This window comes from Oncorhynchus keta, chromosome 10 (genome assembly GCF_023373465.1).
Source record: "Oncorhynchus keta strain PuntledgeMale-10-30-2019 chromosome 10, Oket_V2, whole genome shotgun sequence".
Classification (NCBI taxonomy): Eukaryota; Metazoa; Chordata; class Actinopteri; order Salmoniformes; family Salmonidae; genus Oncorhynchus; species Oncorhynchus keta.
The window spans coordinates 79,718,648-79,738,227 of record NC_068430.1 but is presented as its reverse complement, the minus strand read 5'-3'; the positions used below and the strand labels follow the sequence as shown (position 1 = coordinate 79,738,227).

Below are 19,580 nucleotides of genomic sequence, written 5' to 3'. Positions count from 1 at the left end.
AGTCCCCTGTGGGATATGACTAGTCTAGTCCCCTGTGGGATATGACTAGTCTAGTCCCCTGTGGGATATGACTAGTCCAGTCCCCTGTGGGATATGACTAGTCTAGTCCCCTGTGGGATATGACTAGTCCCCTGTGGGATATGACTAGTCCCCTGTGGGATATGACTAGTCCCCTGTGGGATATGACTAGTCCCCTGTGGGGATATGACTAGTCTAGTCCCCTGTGGGATATGACTAGTCTATTCCCCTGTGGGATATGACTAGTCCCCTGTGGGATATGACTAGTCTAGTCCCCTGTGGGGATATGACTAGTCTAGTCCCCTGTGGGATATGACTAGTCTATTCCCCTGTGGGATATGACTAGTCTAGTCCCCTGTGGGATATGACTAGTCCCCTGTGGGATATGACTAGTCTAGTCCCCTGTGGGATATGACTAGTCTAGTCCCCTGTGGGATATGACTAGTCTATTCCCCTGTGGGATATGACTAGAGTCCCCGTGGGATATGTCTAGTCTAGTCCCCTGTGGGATATGACTAGTCTAGTCCTGTGGGATATGACTAGTCTAGTCCCCTGTGGATATGACTAGTCTAGTCCCTGTGGGATATGTCTAGTCTAGTCCCCCGTGGATATGACTAAGTCCCCTGTGGGATATGTCTAGTCTAGTCCCCTGTGGATATGACTAGTCCAGTCCCTGTGGGATATGACTAGGGATATCTAGTCCCCTGTGGGATATGACTAGTCTAGTCCCCTGTGGGATATGACCAGACTAGTCTAGTCCCCTGTGGGGATATGACCAGTCTAGTCCCCTCAGGGGATATGACTAGTCTAGTCCCCCCTGGTGGGGATATGACTAGTCTAGTCCCCTGTGGGATATGACTAGTCTAGTCCCCTGTGGGATATGACTAGTCCAGTCCCCTGTGGGATAGTCCAGTCTAGTCCCCTGTGGGATATGACTAGTCTAGTCCCTGTGGGATATGACTAGTCTAGTCCCCTGTGGGATATGACTAGTCCCCTGTGGATATGACTAGTCCCCCGTGGGATATGACTAAGTCCCCAGTGGATGTGGGATATGACTAGTCTAAGTCCCCTGTGGGGATATGACTAGTCTAGTCCCCCGTGGGATATGACTAGTCTAGTCCCCTGTATGGGATATGACTAGTCCCCTCCTGGGATATGACTAGTCTAGTCCCCTGTGGGATATGACTAGTCTAGTCCCCTGTGGGATATGACTAGTCTAGTCCCCTGTGGGATATGACTAGTCTAGTCCCCTGTGGGATGTGACTAGTCTAGTCCCCTGTGGGATGTGACTAGTCTAGTCCCCTGTGGGATGTGACTAGTCTAGTCCCCTGTGGGATGTGACTAGTCTAGTCCCCTGTGGGATATGACTAGTCTAGTCCCCTGTGGGATATGACTAGTCTAGTCCCCTGTGGGATATGACTAGTCTAGTCCCCTGTGGGATATGACTAGTCTAGTCCCCTGTGGGATATGACTAGTCTAGTCCCCTGTGGGATATGACTAGTCTAGTCCCCTGTGGGATATGACTAGTCCAGTCCCCTGTGGGATATGACTAGTCTAGTCCCCTGTGGGATATGACTAGTCTAGTCCCCTGTGGGGATATGACTAGTCTAGTCCCCCTTGGGGATATGACTAGTCTAGTCCCCTGTGGGATATGACAGTCTAGTCCCCTGTGGGATATGACTAGTCTAGTCCCTCAGGGGATATGACTAGTCTAGTCCCCTGTGGGATATGACTAGTCTAGTCCCCAGGGGATATGACTAGTCTAGTCCCCTGTGGGATATGACTAGTCTAGTCCCCTGTGGGATATGACTAGTCTAGTCCCCTGTGGGATATGACTAGTCTAGTCCCCTGTGGGATATGACTAGTCTAGTCCCCTGTGGATATGACTAAGTCTAGTCCCTGTGGGATATGACTAGTCTAGTCCCCTGTGGGATATGACTAGTCCCCTGTGGGATATGACTAGTCTAGTCCCCTGTGGGATATGACTAGTCTAGTCCCCTGTGGGATATGACTAGTCTAGTCCCCTGTGGGATATGACTAGTCCCCTGTGGATATGACTAGTCTAGTCCCCTGTGGGATATGACTAGTCTAGTCCCCTGTGGGATATGACTAGTCCCCTGTGGGATATGACTAGTCTAGTCCCCTGTGGGATATGACTAGTCTAGTCCCCTGTGGGGATATGACTAGTCTAGTCCCCTGTGGGATATGACTAGTCTAGTCTAGTCCCCTGTGGGATATGTCTAGTCTAGTCCCCTGTGGGATATGACTAGTCCAGTCCCCTGTGGGATATGACTAGTCTAGTCCCCTGTGGGATATGACTAGTCCCCGTGGGATATGACTAGTCTAGTCCCCGTGGGATATGACTAGTCTAGTCCCCTGTGGGATATGACTAGTCTAGTCCCTGTGGATATGACTAGTCTAGTCCCCTGTGGGATATGTCTAGTCTAGTCCCCTGTGGGGATATGACTAGTCTAGTCCTGTGGGATATGACTAGTCTAGTCCCGTGGATATGACTAGTCTAGTCCCCTGTGGGATATGACTAGTCCAGTCCCCTGTGGGATATGACTAGTCTAGTCCCCCGTGGGATATGACTAGTCTAGTCCCCCGTGGGATATGACTAGTCTAGTCCCCCGTGGGATATGACTAGTCTAGTCCCCTGTGGGATATGACTAGTCTAGTCCCCTGTGGGATATGACTAAGTCTAGTCCCCTGTGGGATATGACTAGTCTAGTCCCCTGTGGGATATGACTAGTCTAGTCCCCTGTGGGATATGACTAGTCTAGTCCCCTGTGGGATATGACTAGTCTAGTCCCCTGTGGGATATGACTAGTCTAGTCCCCTGTGGGATATGACTAGTCTAGTCCCTGTGGGATATGACTAGTCTAGTCCCCCTGTGGGATATGACCAGTCCCCTAGTCCCCTGTGGGATATGACCAGTCCCCTGTGGGATATGACTAGTCCCCTGTGGGATATGACTAGTCTAGTCCCCTGTGGGATATGACTAGTCTAGTCCCTGTGGGATATGAGTCTAGTCCCCTGTGGGATAGTCTAGTCCCTGTGGGATATGACTAGTCCCCTGTGGGATATGACTAGTCTAGTCCCCTGTGGGATATGACTAGTCTAGTCCCCTGTGGGATATGACTAGTCTAGTCCCCTGTGGGATATGACTAGTCTAGTCCCCTGTGGGATATGACTAGTCCCCTGTGGGATATGACTAGTCTAGTCCCCTGTGGGATATGACTAGTCCAGTCCCCCGTGGGATATGACTAGTCTAGTCCCCCGTGGGATATGACTAGTCTAGTCCCCCGTGGGATGTGACTAGTCTAGTCCCCCGTGGGATATGACTAGTCCAGTCCCCCGTGGGATATGACTAGTCTAGTCCCCCGTGGGATATGACTAGTCTAGTCCCCCGTGGGATATGACTAGTCAGTCCCCCGTGGGATGTGACTAGTCTAGTCCCCCGTGGGATGTGACTAGTCTTGTCCCCCGTGGGATATGACTAGTCTAGTCCCCTGTGGGATATGACTAAGTCTCGTCTCCTGTGGGATATGACTAGTCTAGTCCCCTGTGGGATATGACTAGTCTAGTCCCCTGTGGGATATGACTAAGTCTCGTCTCCTGTGGGATATGACTAGTCTGGTCCCCTGTGGGATATGACTAGTCTATTCCCCTGTGGGATATGACTAGTCTAGTCCCCTGTGGGATATGACTAGTCCCCTGTGGGATATGACTAGTCTAGTCCCCTGTGGGATATGACTAAGTCTAGTCCCCTGTGGGATATGACTAGTCTAGTCCCCTGTGGGGATATGACTAGTCTGGTCCCCTGTGGATATGACTAGTCTAGTCCCCTGTGGGATATGACTAGTCAGTCCCCCGTGGGATATGACTAGTCCAGTCCCCTGTGGGATGTGACTAGTCTAGTCCCCTGTGGGATATGACTAGTCAGTCCCCTGTGGGATGTGACTAGTCTAGTCCCCGTGGGATATGACTAGTCTAGTCCCCCTGTGGGATATGACTAGTCTAGTCCCCGTGGGATGTGACTAGTCTAGTCCCCGTGGGATGTGACCAGTCTAGTCCCCGTGGGATGTGACTAGTCTTGTCCCCTGTGGGATGTGACTAGTCTAGTCCCCTGTGGGATATGACTAGTCCAGTCCCCTGTGGGATATGACTAGTCTAGTCCCCTGTGGGATATGACTAGTCTAGTCCCCTGTGGGATATGACTAGTCTAGTCCCCTGTGGGATATGACTAGTCTAGTCCCCTGTGGGATATGACTAGTCTAGTCCCCTGTGGGGATATGACTAGTCTGGTCCCCTGTGGGATATGACTAGTCTATTCCCCTGTGGGATATGACTAGTCCCCTGTGGGATATGACTAGTCTAGTCCCCTGTGGGATATGACTAGTCTAGTCCCCTGTGGGATATGACTAGTCCCCTGTGGGATATGACTAGTCCCCTGTGGGGATATGACTAGTCTAGTCCCCTGTGGGGATATGACTAGTCTAGTCCCCTGTGGGATATGACTAGTCTAGTCCCCTGTGGGATATGTCTAGTCTAGTCCCCTGTGGGATATGACTAGTCCCCTGTGGGATATGTCCAGTCTAGTCCCCTGTGGGATATGACTAGTCTAGTCCCCTGTGGGATATGACTAGTCCCCTGTGGGATATGACTAGTCCCCTGTGGGATATGTCTAGTCTAGTCCCCTGTGGGATATGACTAGTCTAGTCCCCTGTGGGATATGTCTAGTCCCCTGTGGGATATGACTAGTCCCCTGTGGGATATGACTAGTCCCCTGTGGGATATGACTAGTCTAGTCCCCTGTGGGATATGACTAAGTCTCGTCTCCTGTGTTGTCAGCAGGTGAGCAGGGTCATTCCTCTCAGATCCTGTTCAGAAAGAGAGCCACAGCCCCCACCTTAGAACATCAAACCCCTCCATCGCCCTCTTCATCCTCTTCCTCTCACGGGTCTCCCGACAGCCGCCTGCTAACCGCCAAACCAAGCCCCGCCCCTCTTTCCCTAGCCAATCACAAGCTGCCGCCTCGGCGCGAGGAGTTCGCGCCCGACCTCTTCAGACGTGCCCAGGAAGAGGGAGAGAAAACGAGGGGAGGGGAGAGGAGAGGGAAACCGGAGGGAAGCGATGTAGGAGAGGAGGCCGTCGTGACTGAGAGAGAAGGGGTGAGCGTGGAGAGGGACAGAGAACAGAGGAAGACGCACAGACGGATCAACTGACTAGCGCACCACAGACTTCCACTTCAGCTGGGAACCAAAGCTTGTTGCGACCTTTGCAGGGAGGACTCTATTCAGTGTAGTGCGGTGATGTCTCCTGCCTCCTCCTCCTCTTCCACCCCCACTCCTCATTCTTCTCAGGAAGCAGGCTGCAGCGAGCCGGGATATGTCAACTACACCCGCTTGCAGTACCGCATGCCACAGCCGGGGGCGCCAGAGCAGGATGTAGGAGGTGAGACACACTGTAGATGTTTTCACATGTAACACACAATGTACTTGGTCATGTAAAAAGGAAGCTGAAACTCCTCCCTTTATTTCTGTCTCGCCTTCTATCCCTCTCTCTTCCCCCTCTCTCTCTTCCCCCTCTCTCTCTTCCCCCTCTCTCTTCCTCACCCCTCACTCTCTTCCTCACCCCTCACTCTCTTCCTCACCCCTCACTCTCTTCCTCACCCCTCACTCTCTTCCTCACCCCTCACTCTCTTCCTCACCCCTCACTCTCTCCCTCACCCCTCACTCTCTCCCTCACCCCTCACTCTCTCCCTCCCTCTCTCTATCCCTCCCTCTCTCTCTTCCTCACCCCTCACTCTCTCCCACACCGCTCTCTCTATCCATCCCTCTTCCTATCTCTCTTCCCTCACTCTATCCCTCCCTCTCTCGCTCCCCTCTTCTTTCTTCCCTCGCTCCCTCTAGGTTATGAGGATGATAAGGTCCAGCTGCCCTTCACTGTGACTGACCTGAAGGGACGTAACCTACAGCTGGTCACTGGGCCCCACAACGGACAGGTGTGTGTGTGAGAGAATAAAATCCAGCCCTACCAATGGAGATAACTAGATCAGCAGGAGGAGAGATGTGTCTGAGAGACATGGCCTGAGTGTTAATATTTACACCTGTTGTCTTCACTTAGTATTTGGAAGGAACCCAAGTCCAGGAGACCTGTAGTAAACCAGAACATGCTAATGTGTGTGTGTGTATGTCTGTGTGTCCTACAGAGTGTGTGTGTCCTACTGAGATTGTGTGTGTTACTGTTTTAGACCTACAGTTAACCAGAACATGCTAGTGTGTGTGTGTGTCTGTGTGTCCTACTGAGTGTGTGAGTTAATGTTTAGACCTGCAGTTAACCAGAACGTGTGTGTGTGTGTGTGTGTGTGTGTGTGTGTGTGTGTGTGTGTGTGTGTGTGTGTGTGTGTGTGTGTGTGTCCTACAGAGTGTGTCTGTTTTAGACCTGTAGTAAACCAGAACATGCTGATGTGTGTGTGTATGTCTATGTGTCCTACAGAGTGTGTGTGTTATTGTTTTAGACCTGTAGTTTGTGTGTGTGTGTGTCCTACAGAGTGTGTGTGTCCTACAGAGTGTGTGTGTCCTACAGAGTGTGTGTCTGTCCTACAGAGTGTGTGTTAATGTTTAGACCTGCCAGAACCAGAACAGGCTAGTGTGTGTCTGTCCTGCAGAGTGTGTCTGTTTTAGACCTGTAGTAAAACCAGAACATGCTGATGTGTGTGTGTGTATGTCTATGTGTCCTACAGAGTGTGTGTGTTGTTGTTTTAGACCTGTAGTTTGTGTGTGTGTCCTACAGAGTGTGTCTGTTTTAGACCTGCAGTAAACCAGAACATGCCTAAGTGTGTGTCTGTCCTACAGAGCGTGTGTCTGTCCTACAGAGTGTGTGTCTGTCCTACAGAGTGTGTGTGTTATTGTTTTCGACCTGCAGTAAACCAGAACATGCTGATGTGTGTGTCTGTCCTACAGAGTGTGTGTGTGGAGCAGTTGACCTGTACTTGAGTACCTGATCAACGAGGTGATCCGGAGCGACGAACCCGCTGGGCTGCTCAGTTCTGTTCCTTCAACGACTACGACGTTGTTATACTGAGGTACATGTATACACTAATCACCTCTATGTATACTATATATATATACACTAATCACCTCTATATATACACTAATCATCTCTATATACACTAATCACCTCTATATATACACTAATCACCTCTATATATACACTAATCACCTCTATATATACACTAATCACCTCTATATATACACTAATCACCTCTATGTATACACTAATCACCTCTATATATACACTAATCACCTCTATATATACACTAATCACCTCTATATATACACTAATCACCTCTATATATACACTAATCACCTCTATATATACACTAATCACCTCTATATATACACTAATCACCTCTATATATACACTAATCACCTCTATATATACACTAATCACCTCTATATATACACTAATCACCTCTATATATATACACTAATCACCTCTATATATATACACTAATCACCTCTATATATATACACTAATCACCTCTATATATATATACACTAATCACCTCTATATATATACACTAATCACCTCTATATATACACTAATCACCTCTATATATATACACTAATCACCTCTATATATACACTAATCACCTCTATATATACACTAATCACCTCTATATATACACTAATCACCTCTATATATACACTAATCACCTCTATATATACACTAATCACCTCTATATATACACTAATCACCTCTATATATACACTAATCACCTCTATATATACACACTAATCACCTCTATATATACACTAATCACCTCTATATATACACTAATCACCTCTATATATACACTAATCACCTCTATATATACACTAATCACCTCTATATACACTATACACCTCTATATACACTATACACCTCTATATACACTAATCACCTATATATACACTATACACCTATATATATATACACTAATCACCTCTATATATATATACACTAATCACCTCTATATATATATCTATATACTAATCACCTCTATATATACACTAATCACCTCTATATATACACTAATCACCTCTATATATATACACTAATCATCTATATATACACTAATCACTCTATATATACACTAATCACCTCTATATACACTAATCACCTCTATATATACACTAATCACCTCTATATATACACTATAATCACCTCTATATATACACTATATCACCTCTATATATACACTAATCACCTCTATATATACACTAATCACCTCTATATATACACTAATCACCTATATATACACTAATCATATATACACTAATCACCTCTATATATACACTAATCACCTCTATATATACACTAATCACCTCTATATATACACTAATCACCTCTATATATATATAACACTCTATATATCACCTCTATATATACACTAATCACCTCTATATATACACTAATCACCTCTATATACACTAATCACCTCTATATATACACTAATCACCTCTATATATACACTAATCACCTCTATATATACACTAATCACCTCTATATATACACTAATCACCTCTATATATACACTAATCACCTCTATATATACACTAATCACCTCTATATATATACACTAATCACCTCTATATATATACACTAATCACCTCTATATATACACTAATCACCTCTATATATACACTAATCACCTCTATATATATACACTAATCACCTCTATATATACACTAATCACCTCTATATATACACTAATCACCTCTATATATACACTAATCACCTCTATATATACACTAATCACCTCTATATATATACACTAATCACCTCTATGTATACACTAATCACCTCTATATATACACTAATCACCTCTATATATACACTAATCACCTCTATATATACACTAATCACCTCTATATATACACTAATCACCTCTATATATACACTAATCACCTCTATATATACACTAATCACCTCTATATATACACTAATCACCTCTATATATACACTAATCACCTCTATATATACACTAATCACCTCTATATATACACTAATCACCTCTATATATACACTAATCACCTCTATATATACACTAATCACCTCTATATATACACTAATCACCTCTATATATACACTAATCACCTCTATATATACACTAATCACCTATATATATATATACACTAATCACCTATACTCTATATATACACTAATCACCTCTATATATACACTAATCACCTATATATATATCACCTATATATACACTATCATCTATATATACACTAATCACTCTATATATACACTAATCACCTCTATATATACACTAATCACCTATACTATATATATACACTAATCACCTATATATACTAATATATATACACTATACACCTCTATATATACACTATTCACCTCTATATATACACTATACACCTCTATATATACACTAATCACCTCTATATATACACTAATCACCTCTATATATACACTAATCACCTATATATACACTATACACCTCTATATATACACTATACACCTATATATACACTATACACCTCTATATATACACTAATCACCTCTATATATACACTATACACTATATATACACTATACACATATATATACACTATACACCTCTATATATACACTAATCACCTCTATATATACACTAATCACCTCTATATATACACTAATCACCTATATATACACTATACACCTATATATACACTATACACCTCTATATATACACTAATCACCTATATATATACACTATATACCTATATATACACTATACACCTATATATACACTAATCACCTCTATATATACACTATTCACCTCTATATATACACTAATCACCTATATATACACTAATCACCTCTATATATACACTAATCACCTCTATATATACACTATACACCTCTATATATACACTATTCACCTATATATACACTAATCACCTCTATATATACATAATCACTATATACACACCCTATATATACACTCACCTATATATACACTATCACCTCTATATATACACTAATCACCTATATATACACTAATCACATATATACTAATCACCCTATATACACTAATCACTATATATACACTAATCATATATACACTAATCACCTCTATATATACACTAATCACCTCTATATATACACTATATATACACTAATCACCTCTATATATACACTAATCACCTCTATATATACACTAAACACCTATATATACACTATACACCTATATATACACTATATATACACTATACACCTATATATACACTATACACCTATATATACACCTATATATACACTATACACCTATATATATACACTATACACCTATATATACACTATACACCTATATACACTAATCACCTATATATACACTATACACCTATATATACACTATACACCTCTATATATACATATCACCTATATATACACTATACACCTATATATACACTATTCACCTATATATACACTAATCACCTATATATACACTATACACCTATATATACACTAATCACCTATATATACACTAATCACCTATATATACACTATACACCTATATATACACTAATCACCTATATATACACTAATCACCTATATATACACTATACACCTATATATACACTAATCACCTCTATATATACACTATATCACTATAGACCTATATATACACTATACACCTATATATACACTATACACTAATCACCTATATACAGTATACACTAAATATATAACCCCTTGAACTTTGCACCTTTTGCCACATTTCAGGCTTCAAACATAAAGATATAAAACTGTATTTTTGTGAAGAATCAACAACAAATATACACAATCATGAAGTGGAACGACATTTATTGGATATTTACACAAACTTTTTTAACAAATCAAAACTGAAAAATTGGGCGTAAATATACATTCATGCTATATATACACTAATCACTATATACATACACTTACACAGTCTACACTATACACAGTCTACACTACACAGTCTACATATATAGTCTACACTTACGCAGTCTACACTATACACAGTCTATATATACACAGTCTACACTATACACTATAGTCTACACTATACACAGTATACACTTACACAGTCTACACACTATATATACACTATACACTTGACATATATACACTTACAGTATACACTTACGCAGTATACACTTACCATATATACACTTACGCTAATCTACACTATACACACTCTACACTTACACATCTATACTTACACTAGTATACACTATACACAGTCTACCTATATCTACACTATACACATATCTACACTATATATACAGTCTACACTATACACCATATATACACTATATACAGTCTACTATACATACACACTACATACACCTCTATACTATACACATCACCTTACACTATATATACACTTACACAGTCTCACACTTATACAGTCTTACACACTAATCACGCAGTCTTGACACTTTACGCTTTTCTACATTTAGGATATTTCAAACATAACAAATCAAAAACTTATTTTTGTGAACACTTACACAGTCTACAATTACGCAGTCTACACTTACGCAGTCTACACTTACGCAGTCAAACACTTACACAGTCTACACTTACATACAGTCTACACAGTCTACACTTACAGTCTACACACTACACAGTCTACACTTACACAGTCTACACTTACACAGTCTACACTTACGCAGTCTACACTTACACAGTCTACACTTACACAGTCTACACTTACACAGTCTACACTTACGCAGTCTACACTTACGCAGTCTACACTTACGCAGTCTACACTTACGCAGTCTACACTTACGCAGTCTACACACTTACGCAGTCTACACTTACACAGTCTACACTTACACAGTCTACACTTACACAGTCTACACTTACACAGTCTACACACTTACGCAGTCTACACACTTACGCAGTCTACACTTACGCAGTCTACACTTACACAGTCTACACTTACGCAGTCTACACTTACGCAGTCTACACTTACGCAGTCTACACTTACGCAGTCTACACTTACGCAGTCTACACTTACGCAGTCTACACACTTACGCAGTCTACACACTTACGCAGTCTACACACTTACGCAGTCTACACTTACGCAGTCTACACACTTACGCAGTCTACACACTTACGCAGTCTACACACTTACGCAGTCTACACACTTACGCAGTCTACACTTACACAGTCTACACACTTACGCAGTCTACACTTACGCAGTCTACACACTTACGCAGTCTACACACTTACGCAGTCTACACACAGTTACGCAGTCTACACACTTACGCAGTCTACACACTTACGCAGTCTACACTTACGCAGTCTACACACTTACACAGTCTACACACTTACGCAGTCTACACACTTACGCAGTCTACACACTTACGCAGTCTACACACTTACGCAGTCTACACTTACGCGCAGCAGTCTACACTATACACTTACGCAGTCTACACACTTACGCAGTCTACACACTTACGCAGTCTACACACTTACGCAGTCTACACACTTACGCAGTCTACACACTTACGCAGTCTACACACTTACGCAGTCTACACACTAATGCAGTCTACACACTTACACAGTCTACACTTACACACTGTGTGTGTGTATATATATATATATACACACACACACTCACATCTGGTCAGACGGTAATGGTGTGTATTTGTGTGTATCAGGTGTGTCCAGAGACTAACACAGTGGTGATCAACATTGGGCTGCTGCTTCTGGCGTTCTCCAACCCTGAAGAGGAACACTGCAGGTAACTACACACACACACGCACACACACACACACACACACACACACACACACACACACACACACACACACACACACACACACACACACACACACACACACACACATCTATTTTTTAGTAAAGGCATAGCCATGCTTCATCCCAGCTTGAACAAAAAAGACAATTGTGGCCTGGTGAGGTGTTCTGGGGTCTGGAGGGCTGTTTTCCTCTCTAGTCACCTGGTGAGGTGTTCTGGGGTCTGGAGGGCTGTTTTCCTCTCTAGTCACCTGGTGAGGTGTTCTGGGGTCTGGAGGGCTGTTTTCCTCTCTAGTCACCTGGTGAGGTGTTCTGGGGTCTGGAGGGCTGTTTTCCTCTCTAGTCACCTGGTGAGGTGTTCTGGGGTCTGGAGGGGGGCTGTTTTCCTCTCTAGTCACCTGGTGAGGCGTTCTGGGGTCTGGAGGGCTGTTTTCCTCTCTAGTCACCTGGTGAGGTGTTCTGGGGTCTGGAGGGGCTGTTTTCCTCTCTAGTCACCTGGTGAGGTGTTCTGGGGTCTGGGGGCTGTTTTCCTCTCTAGTCACCTGGTGAGGTGTTCTGGGGTCTGGAGGGCTGTTTTCCCTCTCTAGTCACCTGGTGAGGTGTGGGGTCTGGGGGGGGTCTGGAGGTGTTCTGGGGGTCTGGAGGGCTGTTTTCTCTCTAGTCACCTGGTGAGGTGTTCTGGGGTCTGGAGGGCTGTTTTCCTCTCTAGTCACCTGGTGAGGTGTTCTGGGGTCTGGAGGGCTGTTTTCCTCTCTAGTCACCTGGTGAGGCGTTCTGGGGTCTGGAGGGCTGTTTTCCTCTCTAGTCACCTGGTGAGGTGTTCTGGGGTCTGGAGGGCTGTTTTCCTCTCTAGTCACCTGGTGAGGTGTTCTGGGGTCTGGAGGGCTGTTTTCCTCTCTAGTCACCTGGTGAGGTGTTCTGGGGTCTGGAGGGCTGTTTTCCTCTAGTCACCTGGTGAGGTGTTCTGGGGTCTGGAGGGCTGTTTTCCTCTCTAGTCACCTGGTGAGGTGTTCTGGGGTCTGGAGGCTGTTTTCCTCTCTAGTCACCTGGTGAGGTGTTCTGGGGTCTGGAGGGCTGTTTTCCTCTCTAGTCACCTGGTGAGGTGTTCTGGGGTCTGGAGGGCTGTTTTCCTCTCTAGTCACCTGGTGAGGTGTTCTGGGGTCTGGAGGGCTGTTTTCCTCTCTAGTCACCTGGTGAGGTGTTCTGGGGTCTGGAGGGCTGTTTTCCTCTCTAGTCACCTGGTGAGGTGTTCTGGGGTCTGGAGGGCTGTTTTCCTCTCTAGTCACCTGGTGAGGTGTTCTGGGGTCTGGAGGGCTGTTTTCCTCTCTAGTCACCTGGTGAGGTGTTCTGGGGTCTGGAGGGCTGTTTTCCTCTCTAGTCACCTGGTGAGGTGTTCTGGGGTCTGGAGGGCTGTTTTCCTCTCTAGTCACCTGGTGAGGTGTTCTGGGGTCTGGAGGGCTGTTTTCCTCTCTAGTCACCTGGTGAGGTGTTCTGGGGTCTGGAGGGCTGTTTTCCTCTCTAGTCACCTGGTGAGGTGTTCTGGGGTCTGGAGGGCTGTTTTCCTCTCTAGTCACCTGGTGAGGTGTTCTGGGGTCTGGAGGGCTGTTTTCCTCTCTAGTCACCTGGTGAGGTGTTCTGGGGTCTGGAGGGCTGTTTTCCTCTCTAGTCACCTGGTGAGGTGTTCTGGGGTCTGGAGGGCTGTTTTCCTCTCTAGTCACCTGGTGAGGTGTTCTGGGGTCTGGAGGGCTGTTTTCCTCTCTAGTCACCTGGTGAGGTGTTCTGGGGTCTGGAGGGCTGTTTTCCTCTCTAGTCACCTGGTGAGGTGTTCTGGGGTCTGGAGGGCTGTTTTCCTCTCTAGTCACCTGGTGAGGTGTTCTGGGGTCTGGAGGGCTGTTTTCCTCTCTAGTCACCTGGTGAGGTGTTCTGGGGTCTGGAGGGGGCTGTTTTCCTCTCTAGTCACCTGGTGAGGTGTTCTGGGGTCTGGAGGGCTGTTTTCCTCTCTAGTCACCTGGTGAGGTGTTCTGGGGTCTGGAGGGCTGTTTTCCTCTCTAGTCACCTGGTGAGGTGTTCTGGGGTCTGGAGGGCTGTTTTCCTCTCTAGTCACCTGGTGAGGTGTTCTGGGGTCTGGAGGGCTGTTTTCCTCTCTAGTCACCTGGTGAGGTGTTCTGGGGTCTGGAGGGCTGTTTTCCTCTCTAGTCACCTGGTGAGGTGTTCTGGGGTCTGGAGGGCTGTTTTCCTCTGTTTTCCTCTCTAGTCACCTGGTGAGGTGTTCTGGGGTCTGGAGGGCTGTTTTCCTCTCTAGTCACCTGGTGAGGTGTTCTGGGGTCTGGAGGGCTGTTTTCCTCTCTAGTCACCTGGTGAGGTGTTCTGGGGTCTGGAGGGCTGTTTTCCTCTCTAGTCACCTGGTGAGGTGTTCTGGGGTCTGGAGGGCTGTTTTCCTCTCTAGTCACCTGGTGAGGTGTTCTGGGGTCTGGAGGGCTGTTTTCCTCTCTAGTCACCTGGTGAGGTGTTCTGGGGTCTGAGGGCTGTTTTCCTCTCTAGTCACCTGGTGAGGTGTTCTGGGGTCTGGAGGGCTGTTTTCCTCTCTAGTCACCTGGTGAGGTGTTCTGGGGTCTGGAGGGCTGTTTTCCTCTCTAGTCACCTGGTGAGGTGTTCTGGGGTCTGGAGGGCTGTTTTCCTCTCTAGTCACCTGGTGAGGTGTTCTGGGGTCTGGAGGGCTGTTTTCCTCTCTAGTCACCTGGTGAGGTGTTCTGGGGTCTGGAGGGCTGTTTTCCTCTAGTCACCTGGTGAGGTGTTCTGGGGTCTCTGTTTTCCTCTCTAGTCACCTGGTGAGCTGTTTTCCTGTTTTCTCTAGTCACCTGGTGAGGTGTTCTGGGGTCTGGAGGGCTGTTTTCCCTCTAGTCACCTGGTGAGGTGTTCTGGGGTCTGGAGGGCTGTTTTCCTCTCTAGTCACCTGGTGAGGTGTTCTGGGGTCTGGAGGGCTGTTTTCCTCTCTAGTCACCTGGTGAGGTGTTCTGGGGTCTGGAGGGCTGTTTTCCTCTCTAGTCACCTGGTGAGGTGTTCTGGGGTCTGGAGGGCTGTTTTCCTCTCTAGTCACCTGGTGAGGTGTTCTGGGGTCTGGAGGGCTGTTTTCCTCTCTAGTCACCTGGTGAGGTGTTCTGGGGTCTGGAGGGCTGTTTTCCTCTCTAGTCACCTGGTGAGGTGTTCTGGGGTCTGGAGGGCTGTTTTCTCTCTAGTCACCTGGTGAGGTGTTCTGGGGTCTGGGGGCTGTTTTCCTCTCTAGTCACCTGGTGAGGTGTTCTGGGGTCTGGAGGGCTGTTTTCCTCTCTAGTCACCTGGTGAGGTGTTCTGGGGTCTGGAGGGCTGTTTTCCTCTCTAGTCACCTGGTGAGGTGTTCTGGGGTCTGGAGGGCTGTTTTCCTCTCTAGTCACCTGGTGAGGTGTTCTGGGGTCTGGAGGGCTGTTTTCCTCTCTAGTCACCTGGTGAGGTGTTCTGGGGTCTGGGGGGCTGTTTTCCTCTCTAGTCACCTGGTGAGGTGTTCTGGGGTCTGGAGGGCTGTTTTCCTCTCTAGTCACCTGGTGAGGTGTTCTGGGGTCTGGAGGGCTGTTTTCCTCTCTAGTCACCTGGTGAGGTGTTCTGGGGTCTGGAGGGCTGTTTTCCTCTCTAGTCACCTGGTGAGGTGTTCTGGGGTCTGGAGGGCTGTTTTCCTCTCTAGTCACCTGGTGAGGTGTTCTGGGGTCTGGAGGGCTGTTTTCTCTCTAGTCACCTGGTGAGGTGTTCTGGGGTCTGGAGGGCTGTTTTCCTCTCTAGTCACCTGGTGAGGTGTTCTGGGGTCTGGAGGGCTGTTTTCCTCTAGTCACCTGGTGAGGTGTTCTGGGGTCTGGAGGGCTGTTTTCTGGGGTCTCTGTTTTCTCTCTAGTCACCTGGTGAGGTGTACTGGGGTCTGGCGGGCTGTTTTCCTCTCTAGTCACCTGGTGAGGTGTTCTGGGGTCTGGAGGGCTGTTTTCCTCTCTAGTCACCTGGTGAGGTGTTCTGGGGTCTGGAGGGCTGTTTTCTCTCTAGTCACCTGGTGAGGTGTTCTGGGGTCTGGAGGGCTGTTTTCCTCTCTAGTCACCTGGTGAGGTGTTCTGGGGTCTGGAGGGCTGTTTTCCTCTCTAGTCACCTGGTGAGGTGTTCTGGGGTCTGGAGGGCTGTTTTCCCTCTCTAGTCACCTGGTGAGGTGTTCTGGGGTCTGGAGGGCTGTTTTCCTCTCTAGTCACCTGGTGAGGTGTTCTGGGGTCTGGAGGGCTGTTTTCCTCTCTAGTCACCTGGTGAGGTGTTCTGGGGTCTGGGGGGCTGTTTTCCTCTAGTCACCTGGTGAGGTGTTCTGGGGTCTGGAGGGCTGTTTTCCTCTCTAGTCACCTGGTGAGGTGTTCTGGGGTCTGGAGGGGGCTGTTTTCCTCTCTAGTCACCTGGTGAGGTGTTCTGGGGTCTGGAGGGCTGTTTTCCTCTCTAGTCACCTGGTGAGGTGTTCTGGGGTCTGGGGGGCTGTTTTCCTCTCTAGTCACCTGGTGAGGTGTTCTGGGGTCTGGGGGCTGTTTTCCTCTGTTTTCCTCTCTAGTCACCTGGTGAGGTGTTCTGGGGTCTGGAGGGCTGTTTTCCTCTCTAGTCACCTGGTGAGGTGTTCTGGGGTCTGGAGGGCTGTTTTCCTCTAGTCACCTGGTGAGGTGTTCTGGGGTCTGGAGGGCTGTTTTCCTCTCTAGTCACCTGGTGAGGTGTTCTGGGGTCTGGAGGGCTGTTTTCCTCTGTTTTCCTCTCTAGTCACCTGGTGAGGTGTTCTGGGGTCTGGAGGGGGTTTTCCTCTGTTTTCCTCTCTAGTCACCTGGTGAGGTGTTCTGGGGTCTGGAGGGCTGTTTTCCTCTCTAGTCACCTGGTGAGGTGTTCTGGGGTCTGGGGGCTGTTTTCCTCTCTAGTCACCTGGTGAGGTGTTCTGGGGTCTGGAGGGCTGTTTTCCTCTCTAGTCACCTGGTGAGGTGTTCTGGGGTCTGGAGGGCTGTTTTCCTCTCTAGTCACCTGGTGAGGTGTTCTGGGGTCTGGAGGGCTGTTTTCCTCTCTAGTCACCTGGTGAGGTGTTCTGGGGTCTGGAGGGCTGTTTTCCTCTGTTTTCCTCTCTAGTCACCTGGTGAGGTGTTCTGGGGTCTGGGGGGCTGTTTTCCTCTAGTCACCTGGTGAGGTGTTCTGGGGTCTGGAGGGCTGTTTTCCTCTCTAGTCACCTGGTGAGGTGTTCTGGGGTCTGGAGGGCTGTTTTCCTCTAGTCACCTGGTGAGGTGTTCTGGGGTCTGGAGGGCTGTTTTCCTCTCTAGTCACCTGGTGAGGTGTTCTGGGGTCTGGAGGGCTGTTTTCCTCTCTAGTCACCTGGTGAGGTGTTCTGGGGTCTGGAGGGCTGTTTTCCTCTCTAGTCACCTGGTGAGGTGTTCTGGGGTCTGGAGGGCTGTTTTCCTCTCTAGTCACCTGGTGAGGTGTTCTGGGGTCTGGAGGGCTGTTTTCTCTCTAGTCACCTGGTGAGGTGTTCTGGGGTCTGGAGGGCTGTTTTCCTCTCTAGTCACCTGGTGAGGTGTTCTGGGGTCTGGAGGGCTGTTTTCCTCTCTAGTCACCTGGTGAGGTGTTCTGGGGTCTGGAGGGCTGTTTTCCTCTCTAGTCACCTGGTGAGGTGTTCTGGGGTCTGGAGGGCTGTTTTCCTCTCTAGTCACCTGTTCTGGGGTCTGGAGGGCTGTTTTCCTCTCTAGTCACCTGGTGAGGTGTTCTGGGGTCTGGAGGGCTGTTTTCCTCTCTAGTCACCTGGTGAGGTGTTCTGGGGTCTGGAGGGCTGTTTTCCTCTCTCTAGTCACCTGGTGAGGTGTTCTGGGGTCTGGAGGGCTGTTTTCCTCCTCTAGTCACCTGGTGAGGTGTTCTGGGGTCTGGAGGGCTGTTTTCCTCTCTAGTCACCTGGTGAGGTGTTCTGGGGTCTGGAGGGCTGTTTTCCCTCTAGTCACCTGGTGAGGTGTTCTGGGGTCTGGAGGGCTGTTTTCCTCTCTAGTCACCTGGTGAGGTGTTCTGGGGTCTGGAGGGCTGTTTTCCTCTCTAGTCACCTGGTGAGGTGTTCTGGGGTCTGGAGGGCTGTTTTCCTCTCTAGTCACCTGGTGAGGTGTTCTGGGGTCTGGAGGGCTGTTTTCCTCTCTAGTCACCTGGTGAGGCGTTCTGGGGTCTGGAGGGCTGTTTTCCTCTCTAGTCACCTGGTGAGGTGTTCTGGGGTCTGGAGGGCTGTTTTCCTCTCTAGTCACCTGGTTTTCTGGGGTCTGGAGGGCTGTTTTCCTCTCTAGTCACCTGGTGAGGTGTTCTGGGGTCTGGAGGGCTGTTTTCCTCTCTAGTCACCTGGTGAGGTGTTCTGGGGTCTGGGGGGCTGTTTTCCTCTGTTTTCCTCTCTAGTCACCTGGTGAGGTGTTCTGGGGTCTGGAGGGCTGTTTTCCTCTAGTCATCTGGTGAGGTGTTCTGGGGTCTGGAGGGCTGTTTTCCTCTCTAGTCACCTGGTGAGGTGTTCTGGGGTCTGGAGGGACTGTTTTTCTAGTCACCTGGTGAGGCGTTCTGGGGTCTGGAGGGCTGTTTTCCCTCTCTAGTCACCTGGTGAGGCGGTCTGGAGGATGTTTTCCTCTCTAGTCACCTGGTGAGGTGTTCTGGGGTCTGGAGGGCTGTTTTCCTCTCTAGTCACCTGGTGAGGTGTTCTGGGGTCTGGAGGGCTGTTTTAATTGCCTCTAACT

The 19,580-nt window shown here is 47.2% G+C and overlaps 2 protein-coding genes and 2 long non-coding RNA genes across 12 annotated transcripts in view; 3 read left to right on the top strand and 1 right to left on the bottom strand.

The window, feature by feature from the left end:
* The window catches only part of LOC127932473 (uncharacterized), a 23,042-nt gene extending 3,611 nt beyond the window's left edge, over positions 1-19,431 (top strand). The window contains exons 2-5 of one of the 9 annotated variants that reach the window (XR_008145495.1): positions 15,016-15,121; positions 17,562-17,619; positions 17,820-17,973; positions 19,206-19,370. This is a non-coding gene — a long non-coding RNA (uncharacterized LOC127932473). The other 8 variants (XR_008145494.1, XR_008145498.1, XR_008145491.1 and 5 more) reach the window with 8 other exon arrangements.
* LOC127931952 (DDB1- and CUL4-associated factor 15-like) overlaps positions 1-19,580 on the top strand; it is a 77,920-nt gene that overhangs the window by 57,158 nt on the left and 1,182 nt on the right. The gene's annotated exons all lie outside the window — the stretch shown is intronic.
* LOC127932467 (DDB1- and CUL4-associated factor 15-like) lies at positions 5,312-7,042 on the top strand. The gene is made up of 3 exons (XM_052528132.1): positions 5,312-5,475; positions 5,934-6,025; positions 6,987-7,042. Exons 1-3 carry the CDS (start codon positions 5,334-5,336, stop codon positions 7,017-7,019), a joined length of 267 nt encoding a protein of 88 aa, XP_052384092.1. The 5' UTR covers positions 5,312-5,333; the 3' UTR covers positions 7,020-7,042.
* LOC127932474 (uncharacterized) lies at positions 7,544-8,709 on the bottom strand. Its single transcript, XR_008145500.1, has 3 exons — positions 8,612-8,709; positions 7,913-7,931; positions 7,544-7,658 (listed from the first exon to the last, which is right to left on the bottom strand). It is a non-coding gene; the product is annotated as an uncharacterized LOC127932474 (long non-coding RNA).

What these genes read in the sequence shown, in the direction of transcription:
- LOC127932467 (XM_052528132.1), top strand. Translation starts at nt 5,334, where the DNA reads ATGTCTCCTGCCTCCTCCTCCTCTTCCACCCCCACTCCTCATTCTTCT. An exon ending in GCCAGAGCAGGATGTAGGAG is followed by an intron (nt 5,476 to 5,933) that starts GTGAGACACACT and finishes CGCTCCCTCTAG; the next exon opens with GTTATGAGGATGATAAGGTC. An exon ending in CTGGGCCCCACAACGGACAG is followed by an intron (nt 6,026 to 6,986) that starts GTGTGTGTGTGA and finishes TCTGTCCTACAG; the next exon opens with AGTGTGTGTGTGGAGCAGTT.